This window comes from Dendrobates tinctorius, unplaced genomic scaffold (assembly GCF_039654945.1).
Source record: "Dendrobates tinctorius isolate UK_male_01 unplaced genomic scaffold, ASM3965494v1 ptg000070l, whole genome shotgun sequence".
NCBI classification, from domain to species: domain Eukaryota; kingdom Metazoa; phylum Chordata; class Amphibia; order Anura; family Dendrobatidae; genus Dendrobates; species Dendrobates tinctorius.
Window position 1 is genome coordinate 72079665 of NW_027361738.1, and position 26794 is coordinate 72106458.

The window sequence follows — 26794 nt, forward strand, 5'->3', positions numbered from 1 at the left end:
ATATACATACATACATATACACACACACACACACACACAAAAATACAGCTCTGGCAAAAATTGAGAGACCATTTTCAAATGTTCAGTTTGTCTGATTTTCCTCTTTATAGGTATATTTTTGAGTAAAATGTAATTTGTTCTATTAGTCTATAAACTTCTGACAAAATGTCTCCGAGTTTCCAAGCAATAAGTTTTGTATTTTTTTTCTGACAAAGAAAAATGGTCAAAATTTATAAAAAAACAAAAAAAACAGTACTTTCAGACCTCAAATAATGCAAAGAAAATGAGTTAATAATCAACAATTCTAATGTTTTAACTCCGGAAGAGTTCAGAAATCAATATTTTGTGAAATTACCATGATTTTTAATCACAGCTTTCATGCGTCTCGGCTGCTTTCCACCAGTCTTTCACACGGCTTCTGGTGCAAAATTGTAAGTAGTTCTTCTTTGTTTGATGGCTTGTGACTATCCATCATCCTCTTGATTACATTCCAGAGATTTTCAGTGGGGTTCAGGTCTGGAGAATGGGCTGCCCATGTTTATGATGTCATAATGGTTGACTATGGGATAAAGATATGTATGATGGGTATATGGGCACGGGACTATGGGATGGAGGATATGTATGATGGGTATATGGGCACGGGACTATGAAATGGCGAATATGTATGATGGGTATATGGGCATGGGACTATGAAATGGCGAATATGTATGATGGGTATATGGGCATGGGACTATGGGATGGAAGATGTATGATGGGTATATGGGCACGGGACTATGGGGTAAAGATATGTATGATGGGTATATGGGCATGGGACTATGGGATGGAAGATGTGTGATGGGTATATGGGCATGGGACTATGGGATGGAGGATATGTATGATGGGTATATGGGCACGGGACTATGGGATGGAGGATATGTATGATGGGTATATGGGCACGGGACTATGGGATGGAGGATATATATGATGGGTATATGGTCACGGGCCTATGGGATGGTGGATATGTATGATGGGTATATGGGCACGGGACTATGGGATGGAGGATAATTATAATTTGTTATAACTAACCACAGTTAGTTACTATGGGGCAGCGCCGGGGCTCTTCAGCTAGTATATATATATATATATTTTTTTTTAATTATTTTTTTTCCTGCGCATTGTGACAATCACTAAGCATCTTAGATCTGCTTTTGAAATGATAAATGTCTTGTGCGAACCACCGAATGCACACGACCTCAGAGGAAATAACTGCGACACTGCTGATTAACATTCCTTGTCCACAATCAGATTCCCAGGCTTCCCTATGGCGCTCAGTAGCTGCATCGCTTTACCAGTCATCAGGAGACAAGGTTAACTTACACACCAATATATGCAATATCAAGCAGTAAACCACATATTCCTACAAGAAATGTTAAAGCATACCTATCTTTTCTGGTAGCTCTTCGGGATAGCTGTGCTGTGTGTACAGGAAGAATTAGAAAACCTGGCCATTATATATCTTGTATCTGGCATTTTTCACTCATTTTCAGTTGTCTCTGAGCTGGTGGATGCAGACTAAACATGACGATGCCTCCCCATACACAGCACACACAGACATGAAGGATTCCTGCTCTCCTTGCCTACATGATCAGAAGCAGCTCCTCTCTCTCTGTGTCTCCAACCACCTCTTCACTCCCTGTGATCCCTCCTCCGCCTCCATAGACTTCAATAGACAGCAGTATTCTACCATCTTGCAGTGCTGGCAGCATGAGTTATTGTGAATAAGAAGGGTTTTTAAATGTTGTTGTGGAGTCAATGTTTAGTTCAGAAGACAGAGAAAAGAGGCTCATAAGTGGAGAAAGGCACGAGTTTCTTTGAAAAGATACATTACAACTAGTGAAGAGAGAACATGCTTGGATAAGGTGTTATCTGAGCATGCTCATGTGCAAACCGAGTATCTTCAGCATGCTCGAAAAATATGTTTGAGTCCCCGAGGAATGATCTACTTTAAATACCAGTAAGGCTGTCAGGGTGTGCTGGGAGCTGCAGGTGGCTTTGCATGGAACCATGCGGGGCAATGGCCGAGCGCTCTGTACAGCTTTCCTGTTCTCATTCATTAGTGGCTCCTTTGGAATCCAGAATCACCAATTCTTTGGCCTCGCTTACTGTGCAGCGGGGAGGAAGGACAGCTATTTCCTTTAAGAGTTTGAAATTCCATAATGAGGAGTGACCTCCCGATACTGGAGGCCACGGAGTGCAGAAAGCATGTGACATGTGGAAATGCCGTCTGGGCCTGCTGTATAGGCTGGAGCTAAGCATTTACTGTGCATTACGTGCCGGAGCCGCTCCTGGGTCATTGAGCCATTTACCCCTTCAGATAAATAATATTTACATGAGATCTTACGTGTACATTAATCATCCGAGGACGGTCGACCAGTGATAAATCACGCAGACACCATGATGCAAAGGGAAGAGCGAGTGAAAAAAAATTTAAAAAAAAAAAAAATCAGCAAGTGTTCACGGCCCGAAAGTCTATCACCAAACCTACAGAAAACCAGTGCAGAAGGCGACGAAACATCCGCGGAGCGTCTACACGGCCTGCAACATCATCAGCGCCGCTCGCAATGTGGAAATAACCAGCGGCCAAAAAAAAAAAAAAACTGTAAAAGTCTTGATTATTATTATTTTTTTTTTTTTTTTAATGAAGAACAAAGAAATTGTGCAAATAAAAATATGATATCCTGCGCCCCTGTAGTTCTTCCTGTGGACACAGCTGTAACGCGCCAGGGATCCTACGGCTGCAGCCGTCACATCCCAGGTTACTGACATCGCTGCTCTTATTGCCGGGCGGCGATGCTAGTGGTCCAGCATGTGACCATTGATTGATGGCAGCGGTCACATACCAAGGGAGAAGTGACTGCTGGGGAAAGAAGAAAGGGGGGGGGGGGGGGGGAGGTTTATTTTAAAAATATTTTTTATTTAAGTGTATGAAAGTGGCGCAAGTGTAAAAGTCATATGCAAATTAGATAGGAAGTGCATTGGGGGGCGTGTCCAGTTGGGGAAAGCAGACACGCCCCAATGCACTTCCCACCTAATTTGCATACGTTTCTACAGTACATGGCTCAAGACACATCTGATCTCAAAAAAAAAAAAAATAGCCATTTTTCTAGAAGGAGAAGCTCCTTTACTTCCACAATGCTGACAGGTTCCCTTTAATAGATATAGCCGAGTCATCAACTGTCCTAATGAAGCAAGGCCAGACGTTATCTATAAAGCCAGCAGTACCTGTGTCCCTATGATAACACTGCCTGTGCTCAAGCTCTGCAATTAGACAAGTATGTATTTTTCTTGTCTTTTTACGACTCAGGCTACACAGCAACAGTGGCCACAGCCAGAGAGCGCTTTATCTGCTGCTACATAACCAGGTGGATGGGGGGGGGGGTCACGCTGCGTCCCACAGGGTAATACGACCACGATAAATTAGTCATAAAATGTGTGAACCAGTTGGGATTATTTTTGGTCATGGTATCTTGGGGATCACAACAAGATCCCATTAGTGATGAGCCAACGTGCTCAGATAAAGGTGTTATCTGAGCATGCTCAGGTGCTCGAAAAATATGTTTGAGTCCCCATGGCTGCATCTCTCATGGCTGTTTTACAGCTGCAACACATGCAGAGACTGTCTAACAAACAGGAAATCCCTGCATGTGTTGCGGCTTTCTAACAGTCGCTGAGACATGCAGCTAACAGGACTCGAACATACTTTTTGAGCACCCGAGCATGCTCAGATAACACCTTTTCCCAGCATACTTGCTCATCACTGGACCCCATTTATCTGCAATATTTGACCTTTGTAGTGGCAAACGTTACGGTGTAGCTGTAGTCTAAGGGCTCATTCACTTGACAGGTTTTTACGAGTAGCACTTGTACCTAGAATAGTAAGCGAGAGGCTGTCTGCACATCAGGGATTCTTTATGGACCAAATGGTGAATGCAAAAATCGAAGACGTGTCCGATATTGATGCGAATATCAAATCCAACTTGGCATAGGAGGTCTATGGGTCCTTAAAAAAAAAAAAAAAAAAAAAATCAGATGCCATCTTTGTGTCCATTTTTTCACTGACTCATGGGAGGTGGAGAAAGGTTTCTTTTTTCTCATCAGTGGAAAAAAAAAAAAATGAAATTCAGTGAAAAATCTCACGTGGAAAAAAAAAAAAAAAAAAAAAAAAAAAAAAAAAAAAAATCGGTAAGTTTTTCTCATACATAAAATAAAAAAAAAAAAAAAAAAAGAAAGAAAACTGTGTGAATAAGGCCTATCAGGGTAACAGGGTATTGCCATCACAGGCAATCACGGCTGATATAAAAAATAAGCGCATCTTCTCTTTAATTAACTAAATGGTCACACAAGTGTTGTCTTAAGGTACGTATCACCACCTCCTACATTTCCTATACATATACGGTATATCCCATCAGATGCGGCTGGATCGGCCCTTCAAGCATGTGTCAGATCAGAATTCATAACCTTGCAGAGGATAAACAAGGGAGTCATTTTCCTCTGGACTGAAGAAACTCAATTTCCAGGCTCCGTCACTAAATACCTTCCTTACGTACAGGAATTGACTAAAGTGAGTGTCAATCCTTCGCAATGGATATAATTGTGGTAATCCGCTGTAATGGCCGAGGCTCTGGACATCTGGTGATGACCCCGCAGCACAATCTGCTCCTGACATCTGAGCTCTCATCTCACAGGTAACGGAGGAGACGCTGCACCTAAGGGACTGGGGTCTATAAAGAAACCTCAGACTTGGATACATGACAAAGCTTAAAACTGGGACCACCCATCATTGATGCCTGAGATTTTACATCATGATGTGCAATGTGCAGCAACATCGTGCGCCAAGTAAGCACCAAAGGATCCCAAGACGCCGGGTCAAGGACGTCTGCCACATAAGTGAATATCGGCTGCCAGAGAGGACCGAACCGGATGCTCATCTCTACTGCCATCAGCTAGACACGGGAGCGTCACTGACATAGTGCCAGCAGTTGCGCACCCCCCACTGTACCTCTTCATGTACAGGTGTTCTCCAGCCTGACTTCAGGACTGCCACCATCCTGGAGAACGTGAGTCCTAATGACGCCCATCAGGCAGTAGTGATGTAACCCAAGTAGGATGTCAGGAGCACATCTAGTGCTATATGGACAGGAGACCTCTTCCTCTCGTTTGGATGCCGTACTATTAATCCCGGCCAAACAGCAAGAAATAAGTCTCTGTTTGTGCCACCCAAACATGTGTCAATGCCCAGGTCTGTCCGGAGAGAGGAGCTCCAGTAATGCAACGGATCCTCACCAACTATAGCACTTCTGACGTATTTGTGGACGAACATTGTGTCTGGTGGAGACATTGATCAGGGAAAAGACGACTAGTGCTGCCATGTACAGGGGCTGCCCGGCACAAACTGGCAGAGAGATCTGCAATGGTATTTACTCCAACCTTTCTAATCTGAGGATGTGGATGAATTTATTTTCTCAGTTCAGACTCCAGTTTTTTATCCATTTCATTGTGCATTCTGTGCATATATGGGTGTGACCGCCCTCTTTCTGAGCTGGGAAAACCATCCTGTCTGGCCTATGCTTTTACTAGTGGTTCAGCCGCTCGATCCTTGTTCACATTCACGTCACTTGGCAGGTGAAAAGGTTTTAAATACAAGAGTTAGGACTGTCCCACAAGGGTTGCCGTGACGTGGCGGGATGGCTTGTACATTATTTTGATCAAAATTATGTTTACTAAATACCCTTATTATTATTACCTTTATGCATTATTTGCAGTTTATTTTTTACTTTTTATTTGTGTTGCTTTTTGTTTTCTCATGTACAGGGGCTGCCCGGCACAAACTGGCAGAGAGATCTGCAATGGTATTTACTCCAACCTTTATAATCTGAGGATGTGGATGACCCCAGTCACATTTACTGCCAGTGCTACTTGTGTGCGTGGCACAGGATACCGTGTAATGTGAAGTCCAGCTGTAATGATAGATTCGATGGAGCTCCCCTGAGGGAGAAAGAGGAAGGACAGATGGACGGGCCGGAGCTCCCCTGAGGGAGAAAGAGGAGGGACAGATGGACGGGCCGGAGCTCCCCTGAGGGAGAAAGAGGAGGGACAGATGGACGGGCCGGAGCTCCCCTGAGGGAGAAAGAGGAGGGACAGATGGACGGGCCGGAGCTCCCCTGAGGGAGAAAGAGGAGGGACAGATGGACGGGCCGGAGCTCCCCTGAGGGAGAAAGAGGAGGGACAGATGGACGGGCCGGAGCTCCCCTGAGGGAGAAAGAGGAGGGACACATGGACGGGCCGGAGCGCCCCTGAGGGAGAAAGAGGAGGGACACATGGACGGGCCGGAGCTCTCCTAAGGGAGAAAGAGGAGGGACACATGGACGGGCAGGAGCTCTCCTAAGGGAGAAAGAGGAGGGACAGATGGACGGGCCGGAGCTCCCCTGAGGGAGAAAGAGGAGGGACAGATGGACGGGCCGGAGCTCCCCTGAGGGAGAAAGAGGAGGGACAGATGGACGGGCCGGAGCTCCCCTGAGGGAGAAAGAGGAGGGACAGATGGACGGGCCGGAGCTCCCCTGAGGGAGAAAGAGGAGGGACACATGGACGGGCCGGAGCTCCCCTGAGGGAGAAAGAGGAGGGACACATGGACGGGCCGGAGCGCCCCTGAGGGAGAAAGAGGAGGGACACATGGACGGGCCGGAGCTCTCCTAAGGGAGAAAGAGGAGGGACAGATGGACGGGCAGGAGCTCTCCTAAGGGAGAAAGAGGAGGGACAGATGGACGGGGCGGAGCTCCCCTGAGGGAGAAAGAGGAGGGACAGATGGACGGGCCGGAGCGCCCCTGAGGGAGAAAGAGGAGGGACACATGGACGGGCCGGAGCTCTCCTAAGGGAGAAAGAGGAGGGACAGATGGACGGGCCGGAGCTCTCCTAAGGGAGAAAGAGGAGGGACACATGGACGGGCCGGAGCTCTCCTAAGGGAGAAAGAGGAGGGACAGATGGACGGGCCGGAGCTCTCCTAAGGGAGAAAGAGGAGGGACAGATGGACGGGCCGGAGCTCCCCTGAGGGAGAAAGAGGAAGGACAGATGGACGGGCCGGAGCTCCCCTGAGGGAGAAAGAGGAGGGACAGATGGACGGGCCGGAGCTCCCCTGAGGGAGAAAGAGGAGGGACAGATGGACGGGCCGGAGCTCCCCTGAGGGAGAAAGAGGAGGGACAGATGGACGGGCCGGAGCTCCCCTGAGGGAGAAAGAGGAGGGACAGATGGACGGGCCGGAGCTCCCCTGAGGGAGAAAGAGGAGGGACAGATGGACGGGCCGGAGCTCCCCTGAGGGAGAAAGAGGAGGGACAGATGGACGGGCCGGAGCTCCCCTGAGGGAGAAAGAGGAGGGACAGATGGACGGGCCGGAGCTCCCCTGAGGGAGAAAGAGGAGGGACAGATGGACGGGCCGGAGCTCCCCTGAGGGAGAAAGAGGAGGGACAGATGGACGGGCCGGAGCTCCCCTGAGGGAGAAAGAGGAGGGACAGATGGACGGGCCGGAGCTCCCCTGAGGGAGAAAGAGGAGGGACAGATGGACGGGCCGGAGCTCCCCTGAGGGAGAAAGAGGAGGGACAGATGGACGGGCCGGAGCTCCCCTGAGGGAGAAAGAGGAGGGACAGATGGACGGGCCGGAGCTCCCCTGAGGGAGAAAGAGGAGGGACAGATGGACGGGCCGGAGCTCCCCTGAGGGAGAAAGAGGAGGGACAGATGGACGGGCCGGAGCTCCCCTGAGGGAGAAAGAGGAGGGACACATGGACGGGCCGGAGCGCCCCTGAGGGAGAAAGAGGAGGGACACATGGACGGGCCGGAGCGCCCCTGAGGGAGAAAGAGGAGGGACACATGGACGGGCCGGAGCTCTCCTAAGGGAGAAAGAGGAGGGACAGATGGACGGGCAGGAGCTCTCCTAAGGGAGAAAGAGGAGGGACAGATGGACGGGGCGGAGCTCCCCTGAGGGAGAAAGAGGAGGGACAGATGGACGGGCCGGAGCTCCCCTGAGGGAGAAAGAGGAGGGACACATGGACGGGCCGGAGCTCCCCTGAGGGAGAAAGAGGAGGGACAGATGGACGGGCCGGAGCTCCCCTGAGGGAGAAAGAGGAGGGACAGATGGACGGGCCGGAGCTCCCCTGAGGGAGAAAGAGGAGGGACAGGCAGGGTCATGCTCCCCTGGGCACAAGACAGACAGCGTGACGCTCCCCTTGTGGGGGGAATAGCCAGAGCTCCTGTAGCGGGCAGTCCTTCTAGGGGGAGGGGGGATGGAGCTCCTCGAGGGGAGGGCTGAATTTCTCCTATGGGGGAGGGGACTATAATGGAGGCAAAGGGAGAAAGCGAGGGGGAGGGGCCAGAGCCTGATGTTCCTCTGGGGGAGGGGAGAGAAGAAGCTGAGGCTGGAGTCACACAATGGCTGGGCGGCAGGATGTTGTTATCTTACCTACATCAGGATCGAAGGGGTTGGATGTGAAGAGAGGCATGGCGGCCGCCCCGGGAGCAGCAGCTTCCACACTACACGCGGTCTCCGGCGGCTCCTGCTGTGGCTCCGTCCTCCTCTAGCGCTGCATCAGGAGAGGCCACACAACGAGAGATGCTGAGTCCCGAAGAGCTGAAGGACCTGTGGTGACGTCACTGTCATGTGATGAGTCACATGATTAGGAGGAGCCAGGCGCCGGACAAAATGCGCATGCGCGGCTTTTTGGGTAGTTCACACTGACTGCACAGCAGAGCTGGGAGTGTTTTGTGCTGTGTCCTGTGCGCGCAAACCTGTCCTCTCCCGGGACGTGTATATATCACCTCCGCCTCTCCCCGGACACGTATACAGTACAGACCAAAAGTTTGGACACACCTTCTCATTCAAGGAGTTTTCTTTATTTCCATGACTATGAAAATTGTAGATTCACTCTGGAGGCATCAAAACTATGAATTAACACATGTGGAATTATATAATTAACAAAAAAGTGTGAAACAACTGAAAATATGTCTTATATTCTAGGTTCTTCAAAGTAGCCACCTTTTGCTTTGATTACTGCTTTGCACACTCTTGGCATTCTCTTGATGAGCTTCAAGAGGTAGTCACCGGAAATGGTTTTCACTTCACAGGTGTGCCCTGTCAGGTTTAATAAGTGGGATTTTTTGCCTTATAAATGGGGTTGGGGCCATCAGTTGTGTTGTGCAGAAGTCTGGTGGATACACAGCTGATAGTCCTACTGAATAGACTGTTAGAATTTGTATTATTGAAGGAAAAAGCAGCTAAGAAAAACGAGTGGCCATCATTACTTTAAGAAATGAAGGTCAGTCAGTCTGAAAAATTGGGAAAACTTTGAAAGTGTCTCCAAGTGCAGTGGCAAAAACCATCAAGCGCTACAAAGAAACTGGCTCACATGAGGACCGCCCCAGGAAAGGAAGACCAAGAATCACCTCTGCTGCGGAGGATAAGTTCATCGGAGTCACCAGCCTCAGAAATTGCAGATTAACAGCAGCTCAGATTAGAGACCAGGTCAATGCCACACAGAGTTCTAGCAGCAGACACATCTCTACAACAACTGTTAAGAGGAGACTTTGTGCAGCAGGCCTTCATGGTAAAATAGCTGCTAGGAAACCACTGCTAAGGACAGGCAACAAGCAGAAGAGACTTGTTTGGGCTGAAGAACACAAGTAATGGACATTAGACCAGTGGAAATCTGTGCTTTGGTATGAGGAGTCCAAATTTGAGATCTTTGGTTCCAACCACCATGTCTTTATGCGACGCAGAAAAGGTGAACGGATGGACTCTACATGCCTGGTTCCCACCGTGAATCATGGAGGAGGAGGTGGTGAGATGGTGTGGGGGTACTTTGTTGGTGACACTGTTCGGGATTTGTTCAAAATTGAAGGCATACTGAACCAGCATGGCTACCACAGCATCTTGCAGCGGCATGCTATTCCATCCGGTTTGCATGTAGTTGGACCATCATTTATTTTTCAACAGGACAATGGCCTCAAACACACCTCCAGGCTGTGTAAGGGCCATTTGACCAAGAAGGAGAGTGATGGGGTGTTACGCAAGACAACCTGGCCTCCACAGTCACCAGACCTGAACCCAATCGAGATCGTTTGGGGTGAGCTGGACCGCAGAGTGAAGGCAAAAGGGCCAACAAGTGCTAAGCATCTCTGGGAACTCCTTCAAGACTGTTGGAAGACCATTTCAGGTGACTACCTCTTGAAACTCATCAAGAGAATGCCAAGAGTGTGCAAAGCAGTAATCAAAGCAAAAGGTGGCTACTTTGAAGAACCTAGAATATAAGACATATTTTCAGTTGTTTCACACTTTTTTGTTAATTATGATTCCACATGTGTTAATTCATAGTTTTGATGCCTTCAGATTGAAACTACAATTTTCATAGCCATGAAAATAAAGAAAACTCTTTGAATGAGGTGTGTCCAAACTTTTGGTCTGTACTGTATATCGCCTTCACCTCTCCCGGGATGTGTATATATCCCCTCTGCCTCTCCCGGGACGTGTATATATCCCCTCCGCCTCTCCCGGGACATGTACATATCCCCTCCGCCTCTCCCGGGACATGTATATATCGCCTCCATCTCTCCCGGGACGTGTATATATGCCCTCCACCTCTCCCGGGATGTGTATATGTCTCCTCCACCCCTCCCGGGACGTGTATGTATCCTCTCCCGGGATGTGTATATATCCCCTCCCGGGACGTGTATATGACGCGCCCCGGGGTACTCGGAGTCGGGCCCGTCGACTTCAATGGGGGACGGTGTCACGGCGGCTGGGACCCGATCCGTGGCCCCAGGCGGTCAAAGGCAATTATTTACGTGGTATTTAAGGAGATGGGAATAAAGTTTATGGTTGAATACGTGACACCACCTGTGGTAATCTGGTCAGAGGTGACCAGCGCTTCAGTGTCGCTTCTCTGGGATGGATGTTGGGCGCAGCTATGATGTTGTAGCCCTCCACAGGTAGGGCTGTAGTCCCAGGGCAGAATAGATTAAGTTGTTGGAAGAGTTGGTAGATGTGGTATGGAGTAAAGGAGTGGCGCAGGAATAAAAAGGAGGACACAATCGCATGTAGTTCAATGGGCTTTACTCACAGTCTGTCTGCAGTACAGATGCCCGCTTCAGTGCTGAGTCCTCCTGGTCAGGGGTCCAGTAAACTCCCAGGTAGATGAGTACACCGCTCCAACACTCCCTTTCAGTATGTGCCTTCCTAGGCTGTCTCACTGTACTGGTTTCCTCTCTTTCCTCCCTTTCCAGCACCTTCACAGTCAGTGTCCCAGGCTAGCTGCCGCAGGTCCTGTCAGAATTCGTCACTCAGGCGGTTCCTTGATCCTATATGGCTGCCTTTCTGGGAAGATACCTGTGGGATTCGCTGTGGCCCATACAGCAACCACAACTGTCAGCTTGCATGTTAAGTTCGTTGTTTACTTCGCTAGGCTAGGGGCTGAGACCCTTCTGCCACCTGATTTCTTCTTCCACCTGATAGGAATTTCTAGAGTCCCACGCTGATTACTTTCTTTCCTCCCGGGAGCTTTCCCTCCCAGCCAATCTATCCGGCAGCTCCTCCTGACAGGAGTTGCTCCAAGCGCATCCTTACACCTGCTCTTCCCCTGAGGGAACTCTCCTCAACTCCTATCAAATCTCCCACTCTTTCTCCAAGCTCCGCCCACTCGCTGTTCCCTTTGGCTGCTCTACATCACTCCACTTTCTAAGCTCCTCCCCTTTTCCTACCATCCCCACTAGCTCCCCACACCCTTTCCTAGCCAGTCTGGGATGAGGCCATCCTCCCGTAGGGTACGCCCAGGTGCCCTGACTAGCTAGTGTGTGTGCATTGAGTGCAGTGTTAGGAGTGTGGTGAGGTGCCCCCATCTTACCTGGTCATGAGATACCACACCTCTGGATGAGATGCAGTACCTCTGTGGCGACAGGACCCGCAGGGGCGCCACATATATATTCCCTCCACCTCTCCCGGGACGTGTACATATTCCCTCCACCTCTCCCAGGACGTGTACATATCTCCTCCACCTCTCCTGGGACGTGTATATATCCCCTCCATCTCTCCCGGGACGTGTACATATTCCCTCCACTTCTCCCGGGACGTGTACATATCCTCTCCACCTCTCCCGGGACGTCTATATATCCCCTCCACCTCTCCCGGGACGTGTATATATCCCTTCTACCTCTCCAGGGACGTGTATATATCCCCTCCACCTCTCCCGGAACGTGTACATGTCACCTCCACCTCTCCTGGGACGTGTATATATCTCCTCCATCTCTCCTGGGTAGAGTTGAGCGAAACGGGTCGAAAAATTTCAAAAGTCGCCGACTTTTGGCAAAGTCGGGTTTCATGAAATGAAACCCGACCCTAGGATGAGGTCGGCCACGAGGTCGGCGACTTACGCGCCAAAGTCGCGTTTCAAAAGTTTGTTTTGCGCTCTTTCAGCCAATCAGGATCCACAGACACTGTGGGCAACGTGATGACATAGGCACGGGTCACCACCATCTTTCAGAAGGGCATGCAAGTGATTGGCTTGCTTTGGTGGGCGTCACAGGGGGTATAAAAGGGCGTGCACGCCGACCGCCATCTTCTGCCGATCTCAGTATAGGGAGAGGTTGCTGCTGATTCTGTAGGGAGAGCGTTAGGCAGGGAAGAAGACAAAAAAACTGCTTCTGCTGCTAGCGATTTGGCCTGCACAACACACCAGTCACTGTGTGTGTAGTGCAAGGGAAGGCTATATAGTGGTGTATCAGTGGTGTTGGTTGTTGGGCTGCCTTCTAAGGCTTCCTGACATTCCTGCATTGCTGTTTACCCACTGCTCCGCAAACTGCTTTTTTAAAAGCAATCCCAATTTTTTTTTTTGTCCTGCTGAGAAGAAAAAAAAACTGCTTCTGCTGCTAGCGATTTGGCCTGCACAACACACCAGTCACTATGTGTGCAGTGCAAGGGGAGGCTATATTGTGGTGTATCAGTGGTGTTGGTTGTTGGGCTGCCTTTTAAGGCTTCCTGACAGGATGGCATTGCTGTTTACCCACTGCTCTGCAAACTTCTTTTTTAAAAGCAATCCAATCTCCCTTATCCTCTAGTCACTTTTGTCACAGCTGTGCCATCGAGCCTGTGACATAGCGCTCAGATATCAGTGGGCCTCACACAATCCAAAAGTGTCCAGTGTCCACAAGTGTCTGCAGAAATTCAAAATCTCCCTTATCCTCTAGTCACTTTGGTCACAGCTGTGCCATCGAGCCTGTCACATAGCGCTCAGATATTCATTGGGCCTCACACAATCCAAAAGTGTCCAGTGTCCACAAGTGTCTGCAGAAATTCAAAATCTCCCCTGTCCTATAGACACCTTGTACCTTGTTTTACATTACTATATAGTTTGTTGGATTTTGTCTACATTTCTACCAAAAATGAGGAAGGCTGGTGGAAGAGGCCGTGGAATTGGGCGGGGGTTGGCAGCTGGTAATGATGGTGTTGGTGGTGGATCTGATGGTAGTGGCAAGAGCAAAATAGGACCGAATGCAGGAGGTGTTGAGCCTGCGTCATCGTCTGGCTACATAAGGCCTCGAACGCTTAGTTTTCTAGGAGTTGGCAAACCGCTTTTAAAGCCAGAGCATCAGGAAAAAGTTTTGTCTTACATTGCTGACTCAGCCTCCAGCTCTATCGCCTCCTCTTCTTCAGTTGTAAAAAGTAAAAGCACTGAGTCGTCATTGGAGGCTCATGTTCATGAACCACACCTTTCCTTGTGTCCTTCACCCCAACCAAGATTGAAGGATGACGCAGGCCATACTACTGATTACTCCATGGAGCTGTTTTCACATACCATGCCTGGATTATCAAGTCAAATGGTGAATTACCCAGGCCAAGATGAATCTGACATGGAGTGCACTGATGCACAGCCGCTGATGGATGATTCTGCTGGTACATTCACTCAGAGCACTACATTGTCCTCGCAGTGTACAGAGCCAGATTCTGACCCTGATGAGACTCAGGTGCCCCTTCCCGCACACTATACCACCATACACGGTGACACAGAGGAAGGTGCACATGACATAGAAGAGGAGGTGATGGATGACCCAGTTGTTGACCCAGATTGGCATCCATTGGGGGAAGAGGGTGCTGCTTCCAATAGCTCAGATGAGGAGCATCCACAGCAGACATCGACATCGCAACAGCTGTTATCTGGCAGGCCCGGAGCACTCCAAAGACAGGTTCCAAACATCAAAAGAGTTGCTGGACAGCTTGTCCAGAGGGTCAAAAGATCACAGCGTGCTAGGCCGCAAAATGTCTGCCAAAGTAGGAAGAGTGCAGTGTGGCACTTTTTTGACCAAAATCCTCATGATCAGGCCAAGGTTATCTGTAAGAAGTGCACAAAGACCTTTAGCCGAGGGAAAAATCTGAAAAATTTGAATACCAGTTGCATGCTTAGACATTTAACCAGCATGCACTTGCAAGCGTGGACACAACACCAAACCTCAAGTGCCACATGTGCAACTGATCACAACGAAGGTAGTCAGCAACGCTACATTGTTTCCCCCACTGTAAGCCCACCGGTTAGCACAGCAGCAAATGTTGAGGTGTCGTTGCAAGGCCACAGCAGTCAGGGAATCCCACTGTTATATCAACGAAAGACTGATTCTAGGCCATCAGAAAGAACACCAACTCCATCACCATCATCAACCCTCTCTCAGTCCGCCCTGTCCACCGCTACTTCCACCATATGCAGCTCTCAAGTCCAGCTCACCCTCCCAGACACTATGAGTAGGTCAAGAAAGTACTCAGTCTCTCATCCGCGTACACTGGGTTTGAACGCCCACATTGCCAAACTAATCTCGTTTGAGATGATGCCCTTTCGGTTGGTGGAAAGCACAGCTTTCCGCGAACTCATGGCCTATGCAGTACCACGCTATGACCTACCCAGTCGCCACTTCTTCTCTCGCAAAGCCATCCCAGCCCTCCACCATCATGTGAAAGACCGCATTGTCCATGCACTCAAGCAGTCAGTGAGCGGAAAGGTGCACCTCACAACTGATGCATGGTCCAGTCGGCATGGCCAGGGCCGTTACGTGTCCATCACTGCGCACTGGGTTAATGTGGTGGATGCAGGGTCCACAGGGGACAGCGGTGGTGGGACAGTGCTGCCTAGCCCACGGTATAGGAAACAGTTGGCTGTAGGCGTTCGACCCTCCTCCTCCTCCTCCTCCTCCTCCTCCTCCTCCTCCAGAAGCGAAAGCTCGTCCACAGAGCGCAGTCGTACGAGCACTCCATCTGCAGCTGCCACTGTTGCACACGATGTGTCCCCCTATCGAGCAGCTAGTGGAAAGCGTCAGCAGGCTGTGTTGCAGATGATGTGTTTGGGCGACAGACACACCGCCGAGGTGCTGGCCGAGTACTTGAAGCGACAAACTGAGTCATGGCTGGGCAGTGTACATCTTGAGGCAGGCAAGGTAGTTAGTGATAACGGCCGTAATTTTGTGGCAGCCATAGCCCTTTCAAAACTCAGCCACATACCTTGCTTGGCTCACACCTTGAACCTGGTGGTGCAGTGCTTCCTCAAAAATTATCCGGAGTTAACAGCCCTGCTCCAGAAGGTGCGAAGACTGTGCGCGCACATCCGCCGGTCGCCTGTACACTCCGTTCGTATGCAGAAGCTGCAGCGATTGCTCCACCTTCCCAACCACCGCCTCATTATCGACATTGCAACAAGGTGGAACTCCACCCTGCACATGGTGGAGCGGCTGTGCGAGCAGAGGCAGGCCATAATGCATTTGTGGGAGGATACACGGCCAGGCACTTTGAGAGCAGACATGGAGTTGACAGGTGTGCAGTGGTCGAAGCTGAAAGACCTCTGTAAAGTCCTTCAGTGTTTTGAGGAATGCACACGGCTGGTAAGCGCAGACGACGCCATCCTAAGCATGAGCATCCCACTTATGCGTCTGCTCATGCAATCTTTGACGCACCTTAAGGAGCAGGCGTCTGCAGCCAATGTTGATGAGGAGGAAGAGGAGGAGGGAATCCTTGATGACATTCAGCCATTGTCTGCTCAGGGACCTCTCCTGGACGAGGTGGAGGAAGAAGAGGAGGAGGAGGATGATTACTTAGGGGAGGAGCATGCATCTCGTGGGGCAAGTGAAAATGTTGGCGTGGCAAGGTCTGGTACAGGGTTTGTGCGTGACTGGAGGGATGTGGATTTGCCAGAAAGTGCTCCTCCAACTAGCACTCGCAGTGCATCATTGACACCGGGAACATTGGCCCACATGTCAGATTATGCCTTGCAGATCCTAAAAAGGGACCCACGCATTGCCAAAATGATGAACGATGACGACTACTGGTTGGCCAGCATCCTGGATCCACGCTATAAAGGCAAATTACAAAACATCATGCCACAGGAGAACCTTGACCTAATATTGGCTAATAAACAAGCAACTCTGGTAAATCGGTTGCTTGAGGCATTCCCAGCACACAGCAGCGGTGATGGTTCTCACACGAGCCGTACGGGCCGGGGGCAGCTTGGCAGAGGTGTTCGTGGTGCACACAGCAGTAGTGGCGTTGGAGACAGGGGTTTCATGACAATGTTGTGGACTCATTTTTCAAGTACCGCTCACACAACTGGTAATACTGCATCGATGGAAAGTGACAGGAGACAGCAGTTGTCAACTATGGTTACAAACTACTTTTCCTCCCATATCGATGTTCTCCCACACAGGTCATTCCCCTTTGACTATTGGGCCGCTAAACTGGACACCTGGTCTGAATTGGCACAATATGCCTTACAGGAGCTCGCTTGCCCAGCTGGAAGTGTGCTATCGGAAAGAGTCTTCAGTGCAGCTGGATCAACAGAAAAAAGGACCCGTCTGTCAACCCAAAATGTGGATGATCTAACCTTCATTAAAATGAACCACGCATGGGTTTCCAAGAATTTTGTCCCACCTTCCCCTGATGACACATAGGGTGACAGAAAAATGGCTTGCTTTGGTCCACCTCTTCCTGGGACTTGACCTATTTCACCTTTTGCATCAGCTGAATGTCCAACATCAACATATGCCACTTTCTAAAACTCCCTAACTGTGCTGCCTCCCCCCCCCCCATGGCCGGGGTCACCACCTAGCGCACGACGCCGTGCGAGTGCCGTTGCCCTGGACAGGTGGGTAGGCCGACTCTTGGGCGCGGGCACTGGCACAGGGTCCCTCATAGTGCAATCAAGTGTCTCTGACGGTGGTGGTGCACACCCGCCGTCAGACACACCGCCGTACTATGAGGGGCCCAGTGCCAGTACCGACACCCACGAGTGGGCCCCCCTTGCTTGGGCAGGGCCCCAGCATTTGCAATCTTTACCTCTCCCTGCTCCTCCGCTGTGTAGTCTGGGCCATCAAATCCATACTGTGCCTGACACCGTCTGAGCCTGCCTCCTGATGTATAGACATATATTTTGAATGTGTACGCTATCCATACATGTTATCTGGGGATACGGTACCCTTTCTAACCTTTGTGCAATCACGTGCAATCCATACTGGGCCTAACACCGTCTGAGCCTGCCTCCTGATGTATAGACATATTTTGAATGTGTACGCTATCCATACATGTTATCCGGGGATACGGTACCCTTTCTAACCTTTGTGCAATCACGTGCAATCCATACTGGGCCTAACACCGTCTGAGCCTGCCTCCTGATGTATAGACATATATTTTGAATGTGTACGCTATCCATACATGTTATCTGGGGATACGGTACCCTTTCTCACCTATGTGCAATCACGTGTAATCCATACTGGGCGTGAGAACGGCTGGCGAGCTGTTAAGCAAGCTACAGCACCTGTGGTTTTGCACACGTAAGTTTTTCATTTTTTCAGGAATGACGGTTAGGCCTAATTCCAGAACTGCGGTTGACCTGCACTTACTGGGAAATCATTGTTCGCGGGTAATAATTGTAGTCAGTGATCCCCATCACTAACGTTGTTCAGCGGGTTATCTGCACCTGTAAGCGACAAACGCTGGCCTTTTCAGTGTAGCGCACATGCAGCCACGGACATGTAGGGCATGACACACCAGTTATTGGCCAATCTCATGTGCCAGAGCCTCACGTGTCACTCTAGTAAGCCGGACTCGGACCGCGGGGCATGACGGAGTCTCGTTCGTTAACGGAATTAAGCTTGCAATGTGTGCATCTGTTCTGTAGCTGGCATGGTTGAGGTTTCCCAGGTGGAGTCTAATTTAACTGTAGGCTCCACTCCTGGTGGTACCCTTCTGGACATTCCTTTAAGGTTCAGCTTTGCAACCATACTGCCCACGTAAAACAAACACTTTGCCTTCATGAACGCTGTTTGGAGGGTCATGACTCGTGGGAATAACGCCGCCCAATCAGTTAACCTGCTAGAGAGATCGTTCGTTGCTCCCAAGCATGACATCACACTCCCTAGGAAGAAGGTAATGCCACTGTGGCGACCGTACTCCTGGGGGCGACACAAGTGCACTGATGCCCAGCCACTGCTCGATGAATCTGCTGGTACATTGACCCAGACCACTACATTCCCCTCGCACGCTACACGACCTGAATCTGACCCTGATGAAACTCAGGTTACCCTTCCCATATACAGTTCCATCTTACACGGTGACAAAGAGGAAGCTGCAGATGAAAGTGCAGGTTCGGCCCACCCGCCATCAGACACCACCGTACTATCAGGGGCCCTGTGCCAGTGCCGTCGCCAACGAGTGGGCCCCCCCTGCTTGCTCAGGATCACAGCACTTGCAAAGTTGAAATACTGTGCAGTGAGATGGAAGATGGGGACGACGAGGAATCCAGACAAGTACAGGGATTCCCTAGCGAGGAGACTTATTTGATTGTTTTCAATGTTGGGACAGCAATTTTTGGGGAGCACTATACTCTGGAGAATGATAGATGGCGCCCACCATACACTGGAACATTCCAAAGGTGGACATCAGACACTGGAGCAGCATTTACAGGGCCCATTATACACTAGAGCATTAGAAATGGGGCCCATTATGTTTGGAGCATTATTTGGGCCCATAAGACAGTGGAGCTTCATCCATGGGGACCAACATATACTGTAGCATTATGTGGAGCTCATCATATACTGTTTCAAACATTATATGGGACCAATGATTCTGTATGGTGAAATAGATGGGCCTCGTCATGAGATGTAAAAAGTGAGGTATTTTTCATAGTACTATACCGCTATTTCTCTGCCGTATCGGAGCATGATGAGTTGTGGTATGTGTTAAAGGGGCGCTCTTTCGCCCAGGGCACATGAAAACCTGCAGCCAGCCCTCCCCCCCACAACTTTAGCCAAATAACCCCCATTTTTCAGTGCGTAACTTGTATTATGAAGTTAATTAAGGTTGACAAGCTTAAGTAAGAAGAATTGATGCTTTTGGCATTCAAATGGGCACTGTTGGTGTGTTTCCTGTCCTCCTCTCACTGCCGACTTTTATTCCCCATTGAGTTTCGTGTTTCGGGACGAACCCGACTTTTCCCTATAATCGGACGATCTTGCTCGACCCGACTTTTGGAAAAGTCGGGTTTCACGAAACGAAACGCGACCCTAAAAAACCCAAAAGTCGCTCAACTCTACTCCTGGGACGTGTATATATCCCCTCCACCTCTCCCGGGACGTGTATATATCCCCTCCACCTCTCCCGGGACGTGTATATATCCCCTCCACCTCTCCTGGGACGTGTACATATCTCCTCTTCCTCTCCTGGAACGTGTACATATCACCTCCACCTCTCCTGGGACGTGTATATCTCTCCTCCACCTCTCCTGGGACATGTACATCTCTCCTCCACCTCTCCTGGGACATGTACATATCTCCTCCACCTCTCCCGGGACGTGTAAATATCTCCTCCACCTCTCCTGGGACGTGTACATATCTCCTCCACCTCTCCCGGGACGTGTACATATCTCCTCTACCTCTCCTGGGACATGTATATATCCCTCCACCTCTCCCGTGACGTGTATATATCTCCTCCACCCCTCCTGGGACATGTACATATCTCCTCCACCCCTCCTGGGACATGTACATATCTCCTCCACCCCTCCTGGGACATGTACATATCTCCTCCACCCCTCCTGGGACATGTACATATCTCCTCCACCCCTCCTGGGACATGTACATGTTGCGCGCCTGAGGCTCAGTCGCCACAGAGGTACTGCACCTCCTCCTGAGGTGTGGTGCCCCACCATCCAGGTAAGGTGGAGACACCTGACCACACTCCAACACCTGCACCCCACACCACAAAGTAGTGTAGCAAAGCACCTACGGCAGCTCCCTGCTTGGAGTATAGCAAAGCACCCCTTGGTGGCTCCCTGCTTGGAACACGAAACGTGCTGGGAGGTGGGTGGAGTTAGTTTACATTACAAAGAGCGGGAAGAGTTTAGAGTAAATAGTTCAGTTGGTTAGAGATTTGGAGGGAAGAAGATTCCCGGAGAGAGGGATAGATGGATGGAAGTGCTGCAGCAGATCCCAGTGACCTGGGTCTGCTGGCACGGGAAAGGAAGAGAGGGAGAGCAACATAGACTGAAAGCCTGACTCTCCATAGAGAGGAAGATTAGTACGGAACGTGAGGAGTAAAAGAGAACAGAGGACGTGGGTTAGAAGAGAACCCTTCCTAGAAGTTCTAAGCGCAAGGCCGGTGCCTGGTCCTCGAGATTATATGGATACTAATGGTCCTGCAGCAGACACTGGAGGAATAGAAGTAGTGACCACTTTATTCCCACACAAGACTTGGGGGCACAACAGCAACTGGATAGCGAGCTGGGACTTAGTAGCAAGGAGTCACCGAAGCAGGCTACAGCTGTCTGCCGTACAAGTAGAGTTCATAGGAACATCGGACAGGAGGAACTCCAGTGTAACTCAGTACTAGGAGTACTTCATTTAAAGGCGCTATAAGAGGAGACGCTCAGAAAGGCATATGTTGGTGGAGTGCTGGAAAGGAGTATTCCATCTGGCCTGGAGGTTGACCGAGTCCCTGACCCGGAGGACACAGCATGGAGGCAGGCACCTGTTTGTACAACAGACTGTGAGTAAAGCTTTGGAACTACATGCCCTGGTGTCCTCCACTCATTCCTGCGAGAACCTGCCCAGCACTGCCACATCCCTTGTGCCAGACACTACACCATCTACGTGTCACTTCTCCTACTCTGCTCCGGGACTACAGCCCTGCCTGTGGAGGGCTATAATATCATTGCTGCACCACACCATCAGTCCCAGAGGATCTGTTTGCAGCGTCGGCTTACATCTCTATTGCCGAACACCACAGGTGGCGTCACAAACTATTCATTTAATCAACTACATTCCACCATTCAATTCCCCTTTTTACATTTGGCGCCCAGGGCCAGGACCGGGTCACCGCTGCTGTGACACCTTCCCCTCTGAGTTGCCGGCCCGGTACCAAGTATTCCACAGCCCTGGGAGGGTGACCCAACTTGGCGTCACGCACAGGATGAGACCTGATGCCATCGGGTTCTGTGTGCCTAAGACTTAAATCTTTGAAATGTGCAGAAGACCCAATTTAATAGACTGTGAAATGAATGCTAGAAATGGCCGCTGGTGCGGTGAAGAAGGGCGTGACAATATGGGTGGTCCTAAGAAAAGAGCGCGGACTGTCCTGGGCCTCCCCTGTCTGAACTTCTATGCGACAGCAACATGGCCTACCCCCCCCGAGGGGTTCGTATACTGGCTTGGTATGGAGGAGTAGGAAGACGACGACGCCCTCAGAAGGAGGGGCGAGAGCCAGTGGCGGGAAGAGAGCAGAGGCAGGAAGAAGAACGCCAGAATGCCATATTGGAAGGAGAAGGGAGGAGGCATGCGGAGCGCGAGGAGGTCGAGCTGAATCTCCTCGGCGCAATGGCTGAAGGCTCCGACCCCACTTCCGAGATGACCCACCGACAGCTGGAGGAGGAGATTACCCGGCTAACACACCATCTGAGGCAGGAGGCATTATGGAGGATGAACTGGCAGCATGCCCCGGAGGGGCCTACACCTGCGGTACCCCAGTCACAGGTACCCGCAGTCGCTATACCGGGTCCTCTCCAGGCAGACCCTGTGGAGCCTGCGGCTGCTGCCGTACCATCGGCAGCATCTATAGTCCCCTCTCTGCCGTCACCACCGGAGGAGTTGTCTGAGACCCTGGGAGCTGAAGCAGGGGGAAGAGGAGCTCCCGCCTGGACCTGACGCGGCCGCGCAGGTCCCAATGGAGGCCCCCGTGGACCTGGAGCCGCTATCCGTTCCACTGCCGCCTCTGATATCTATTTGGGCAGTCACAACCACCACCGCTGCCACCAAACCCACACCAGAGCCGAGACGCCACCAGCAACTGTTGAAGTCACCACCCCTGCTGTACCTCAGGCAGCATCTTCAACCACTGCAATCGTATCTGGAGGACACCCAGAGCATCTCCCCTGGAAGAAGCCCAAGAAACCAGCTTTCAGAAACCCAGGAGGGGATCACTAGCCATACCCTTGATTTAAACTAACTTTTGTTGCCCAGGAGGGTATTAGCAAGTTTTCAGCTTTTCTATTTTTTTTCTATTTTTGATTATGATGTTTATTTGTTGATCCTGTTGTTGCCTAGTTTCATTGGCAGCGTTCTTCTATTACTTGAACTGTGGAGATCATGGACGCTGAGTGATCCAGAACTGTAATTGTAAATAGTTTGCACCTCTTTAGGTGCTTTCTCTTGGTTTTACAAAGGAACCTTTCCCTTGGAACAAGGACTACCTCGTTATAAGGACATATCCAGACTTGATGGCCGGGCCAATGTCTACTATTTGCACTTATGAATAATGCTTAGTATTTTTGAACAAGAAAAGTGATAATGTGTAGTAACAGTATTAATGACAGATTTTATAGGGTTCGATTGAGAAAGATATAGAGAATGTTTTACAATACGTGAATAAAGATGTGAGAATTGAATAAAAGTATGTAGTTGACGAACCAGGTGCTGACGGTTGTCACTCATTAAGAAAGTAGAAAGTATGACAGATAACAAAGGAAAGAAATGTGATGTTAGAAAATGTGTTACCCAAGCTGATAGTGAATTTGCTTCTATAGCATGTAAAAATTAGGTAGCATAACTTTAAATATAGAAAGACAGTTAAATTGTTTGTAACGTTCAAGAAACAGTGCCTCCCACATTGGGAAGTTTAGCATAAAACATGTTTATTATGCAATATAAAAATTTGTATGTTCCTGTATTGTCAACATTGATTCCTTTCAGCCCGTGGATGTGCTGTGTTTAACGGGGGGTATGTGGCGCCCCTGAGGCTCAGTCGCCACAGAGGTACTGCACCTCCTCCTGAGGTGTGGTGCCCCACCATCCAGGTAAGGTGGAGACACCTGACCACACTCCAACACCTGCACCTCACACCACAAAGTAGTGTAGCAAAGCACCTTCGGCGGCTCCCTGCTTGGAGTATAGCAAAGCACCCATTGGTGGCTCCCTGCTTGGAACACGAAACGTGCTGGGAGGTGGGTGGAGTTAGTTTACATTACAAAGAGCGGGAAGAGTTTAGAGTAAAGAGGTCAGTTGGTTAGAGAGTTGGAGGGAAGATCCCCGAAGAGAGGGATAGATGGATGGAAGTGCTGCAGCAGATCCCAGTGACCTGGGTCTGCTGGCACGGGAAAGGAAGAGAGGGAGAGCAACATAGACTGAAAGCCTGACTCTCCATAGAGAGGAAGATTAGTACGGAACGTAAGGAGTAAAAGAGAACAGAGGACGTGGGTTAGAAGAGAACCCTTCCTAGAAGTTGTAAGCGCAAGGCCGGGTGCCCGGTCCCCGAGGTTATATGGATACTAATGGTCCCGCAGCAGACACCGGAGGAATAGAACTAGTGACCACTTTATTCCCACACAAGACTTGGGGGCACAACAGCAACTGGATAGTGAGCCGGGACTTAGTAGCAAGGAGTCCCCGAAGCAGGCTACAGCTGTCTGCCGTACAAGTAGAGTTCATAGGAACATCGGACAGGAGGAACTCCAGTGTAACTCAGTACTAGGAGTACTTCATTTAAAGGCGCTATAAGAGGAGACGTTCAGAAAGGCACATGTTGGCGGAGTGCTGGAAAGAAGTATTCCATCTGGCCTGGAGGTTGACTGAGTCCCTGACCCGGAGGACACGGCACGGAGGCAGGCACCTGTTTGTACAACAGACTGTGAGTAAAGCTTTGGAACTACATGCCCTGGTGTCCTCCACTCATTCCTGCGAGAACCTGCCCAGCACTGCCACATCCCTTGCGCCAGACACTACACCATCTACGTGTCACTTCTCCTACTCTGCCCCGGGACTACAGCCCTGCCTGTGGAGGGCTATAACATCATTGCTGCACCATACCATCTGTCCCAGAGGATCTGTCTGCAGCGTCGGCTTACATCTCTATTGCCGAACACCACAGGTGGTGTCACAAACTATTCATTTAATCAACTACATTCCACCATTCAATTCCCTTTTTACATTGGGCGCCCAGGGCCACGGACCGGGTCACCGTTGCTGTGACACCTTCCCCTCTGAGTTGCCGGCCCGGTACCAAGTATTCCACAGCCCTGGGAGGGTGACCCATACATATCTCCTCCACCCCTCCTGGGACATGTATACTGTATATCATCTCCTCTTCTCCCCGGATGTGTATATAGCCCCTCCACCTCTCCTGGGACGTGTATATGTCCCCCCACCTCTCCTGGGACATTTTTTTTTTCTAAGAGCCAGAACTTTTTTTTTTTATTACCATATAAAATACAGTAAAAAAAACAAAAAAAACAATTTAAGTTGCAATGAAATTAGGAAAGGCCCAACAATTCTGCTGATTTTTAGGTTTAGTATAATTACAGCGTTCCCTTTGAAGTGTGGACGAGCGGCGCTTTGTTCTGTGAGTCAGGCTGGTTGTGGTGACGCTGATAAAAAAAAAAAAAAAAAGGTATAAAACTTTCTACTTGTTTTACCAGCTAATAATTATAAAATAAAAACTTGAGAAAAAAAGTTTGCCTTTCTCTGCAACTCACTTTCCATTTTTCTGGGGTTGATATTTGCAGGTTGAGCTGTAGTTTTTATTGATATCATTTTCAGCTCCTTTTTCATTTTATTTATTCCGTCTTTTTGATTTATTTTTACATCCTGGCTTTCCTCGTACCAGATAAGTATCTGTATATGTTATCAGTTACCAAATATGTTACTTTTGTATTTTGTTAAGAACTTGCTATTTGCACTACCGAAAAATCTAAACTTTTGTGTTTTTGTTTTTTTTTTTTTTTAATTTGGAGGATGCATTTTAATTTTTACATTTTTTTTAATATCTTTTAACATTTTGAGTTATTCCATTTAGGGGACATATAGAGGGTGGTGGTGTAACATTGCAGCCAATGAATGGAGGATTAGTGCACATGCCAAAGGGGCCTTTCAGAGTCCAGCTCTCAGGATGGATGGGGCTTCGAAGTTTTAGGACAGGTGATACCTTTCAGTGTTGGAAATAGCCTTTTCAGATTTGACTCATCCGAGGTTGCAGATGACACCGTAGAAAGGCGAGCAGCTTGTGAAGGAGCAGCTGAGGCCGGGCTGTAATGAGCGTGCATTGTTCTGCGGCTGAGTCACAGACATCATGTGCTCCCGTCACACGCTTTCTTTTGATCACCGGAGTAAATGTCAGTCACTCTGATTTGCACATGACAAATATGGCTGAATACGTCACTGCAGAAAAAAATCCTCAAAAGCACAAAGAAAAACTGATACAGTGGCACAGTGTTAACACAACAACCTCTCTCTGCATGACATTAACATTACACCAAGAAGGAAAAGTTGTGGGATGATGGAAATCACAGGAGAGCTAGACGTGCTGCTCACAGTAGCATGAGCAACATGCGCCCTTGTGTTATTGCGTTGATGGGACACTGCAAAAATGGCGTAAGCAATGGTTCCACAACCAAATCAATGTGACATTGAGCTGTTGGTGTACTAGGAGTGAAGACTATTGGGGTCCGGCCAGCACATTGTGCCGCGTTACACCATAGTCCCAATGTGACATTCCGTTGTGAAGGCTTCTCTTTATGGCGTTGGACCTGTCGTCCAAGACAAGAACAGAACTCATTGCTGAAGAGGAAAGACCTCCGTTTCATCCTCCGGTCTCCGTCTGTAGATCACGAGGCAATGCTACAAGTTTACATGTACAGCAGATACCGGACTTTTTTTTTATCAGCTTATATGTATGATGTATCCTACAATAAATAACTCCATGTATATACCTATACTATCCCACCCTATTACTATCTCATTATGCAGCCATACAGTATTGATTATATACTTTAATACATGGGGGGCACAGTGGGGTTCAATACATTATTCTATCATTGATAACTATTTTACTGCGGGGAGTTATTATCTACAGTGGGGATTTCTGAGTTCGCCCTACCGCGCGCAGGTCCTCTGATGACGGTGGCAGCGCATGCGCAGATTGATGAAATTGATTGCCGATGATGATACTGTGCATGCGCCACCTTCGGCGCCATTTTGCTGTAGTAAAGAAAAAAATTGCTCCAGCCACAAGACGTCGGCGCCGGCACTTGCGCAGCTGCTTCTATTGGAACGCGATAGATGCCACTGCACATGCGCCGCCTTCGGCACCATTTTGTTGTAGTTAAAATTGTTTTTGCTGCAGCAACAAGAAGCCAGCGGAGGCGCTTGCTCAGTAGCATCTACCGGAACACATTAGATGCTACTGTGCAGGCGCAGCCGGCGTCGCAATTTTAAT

At 49.5% G+C, this 26794-nt stretch overlaps 1 protein-coding gene across 3 annotated transcripts in view; it reads right to left on the minus strand.

The window, feature by feature from the left end:
- STAM (signal transducing adaptor molecule) overlaps window positions 1-26794 on the minus strand; it is a 53122-nt gene that overhangs the window by 24987 nt on the left and 1341 nt on the right. Inside the window, exon 1 of one of the 3 annotated variants that reach the window (XM_073581869.1) lies at window positions 8486-8686. The exons of 1 other annotated variant lie outside the window; for it this stretch is intronic. In XM_073581869.1, the coding sequence (XP_073437970.1) occupies window positions 8486-8525 (40 nt within the window). In that variant the 5' untranslated portion in view covers window positions 8526-8686. Of the gene's footprint in view, window positions 1-8485; window positions 8689-26794 lie in introns of those variants that run through there. One more of the 3 variants, XM_073581871.1, reaches the window with a different exon arrangement.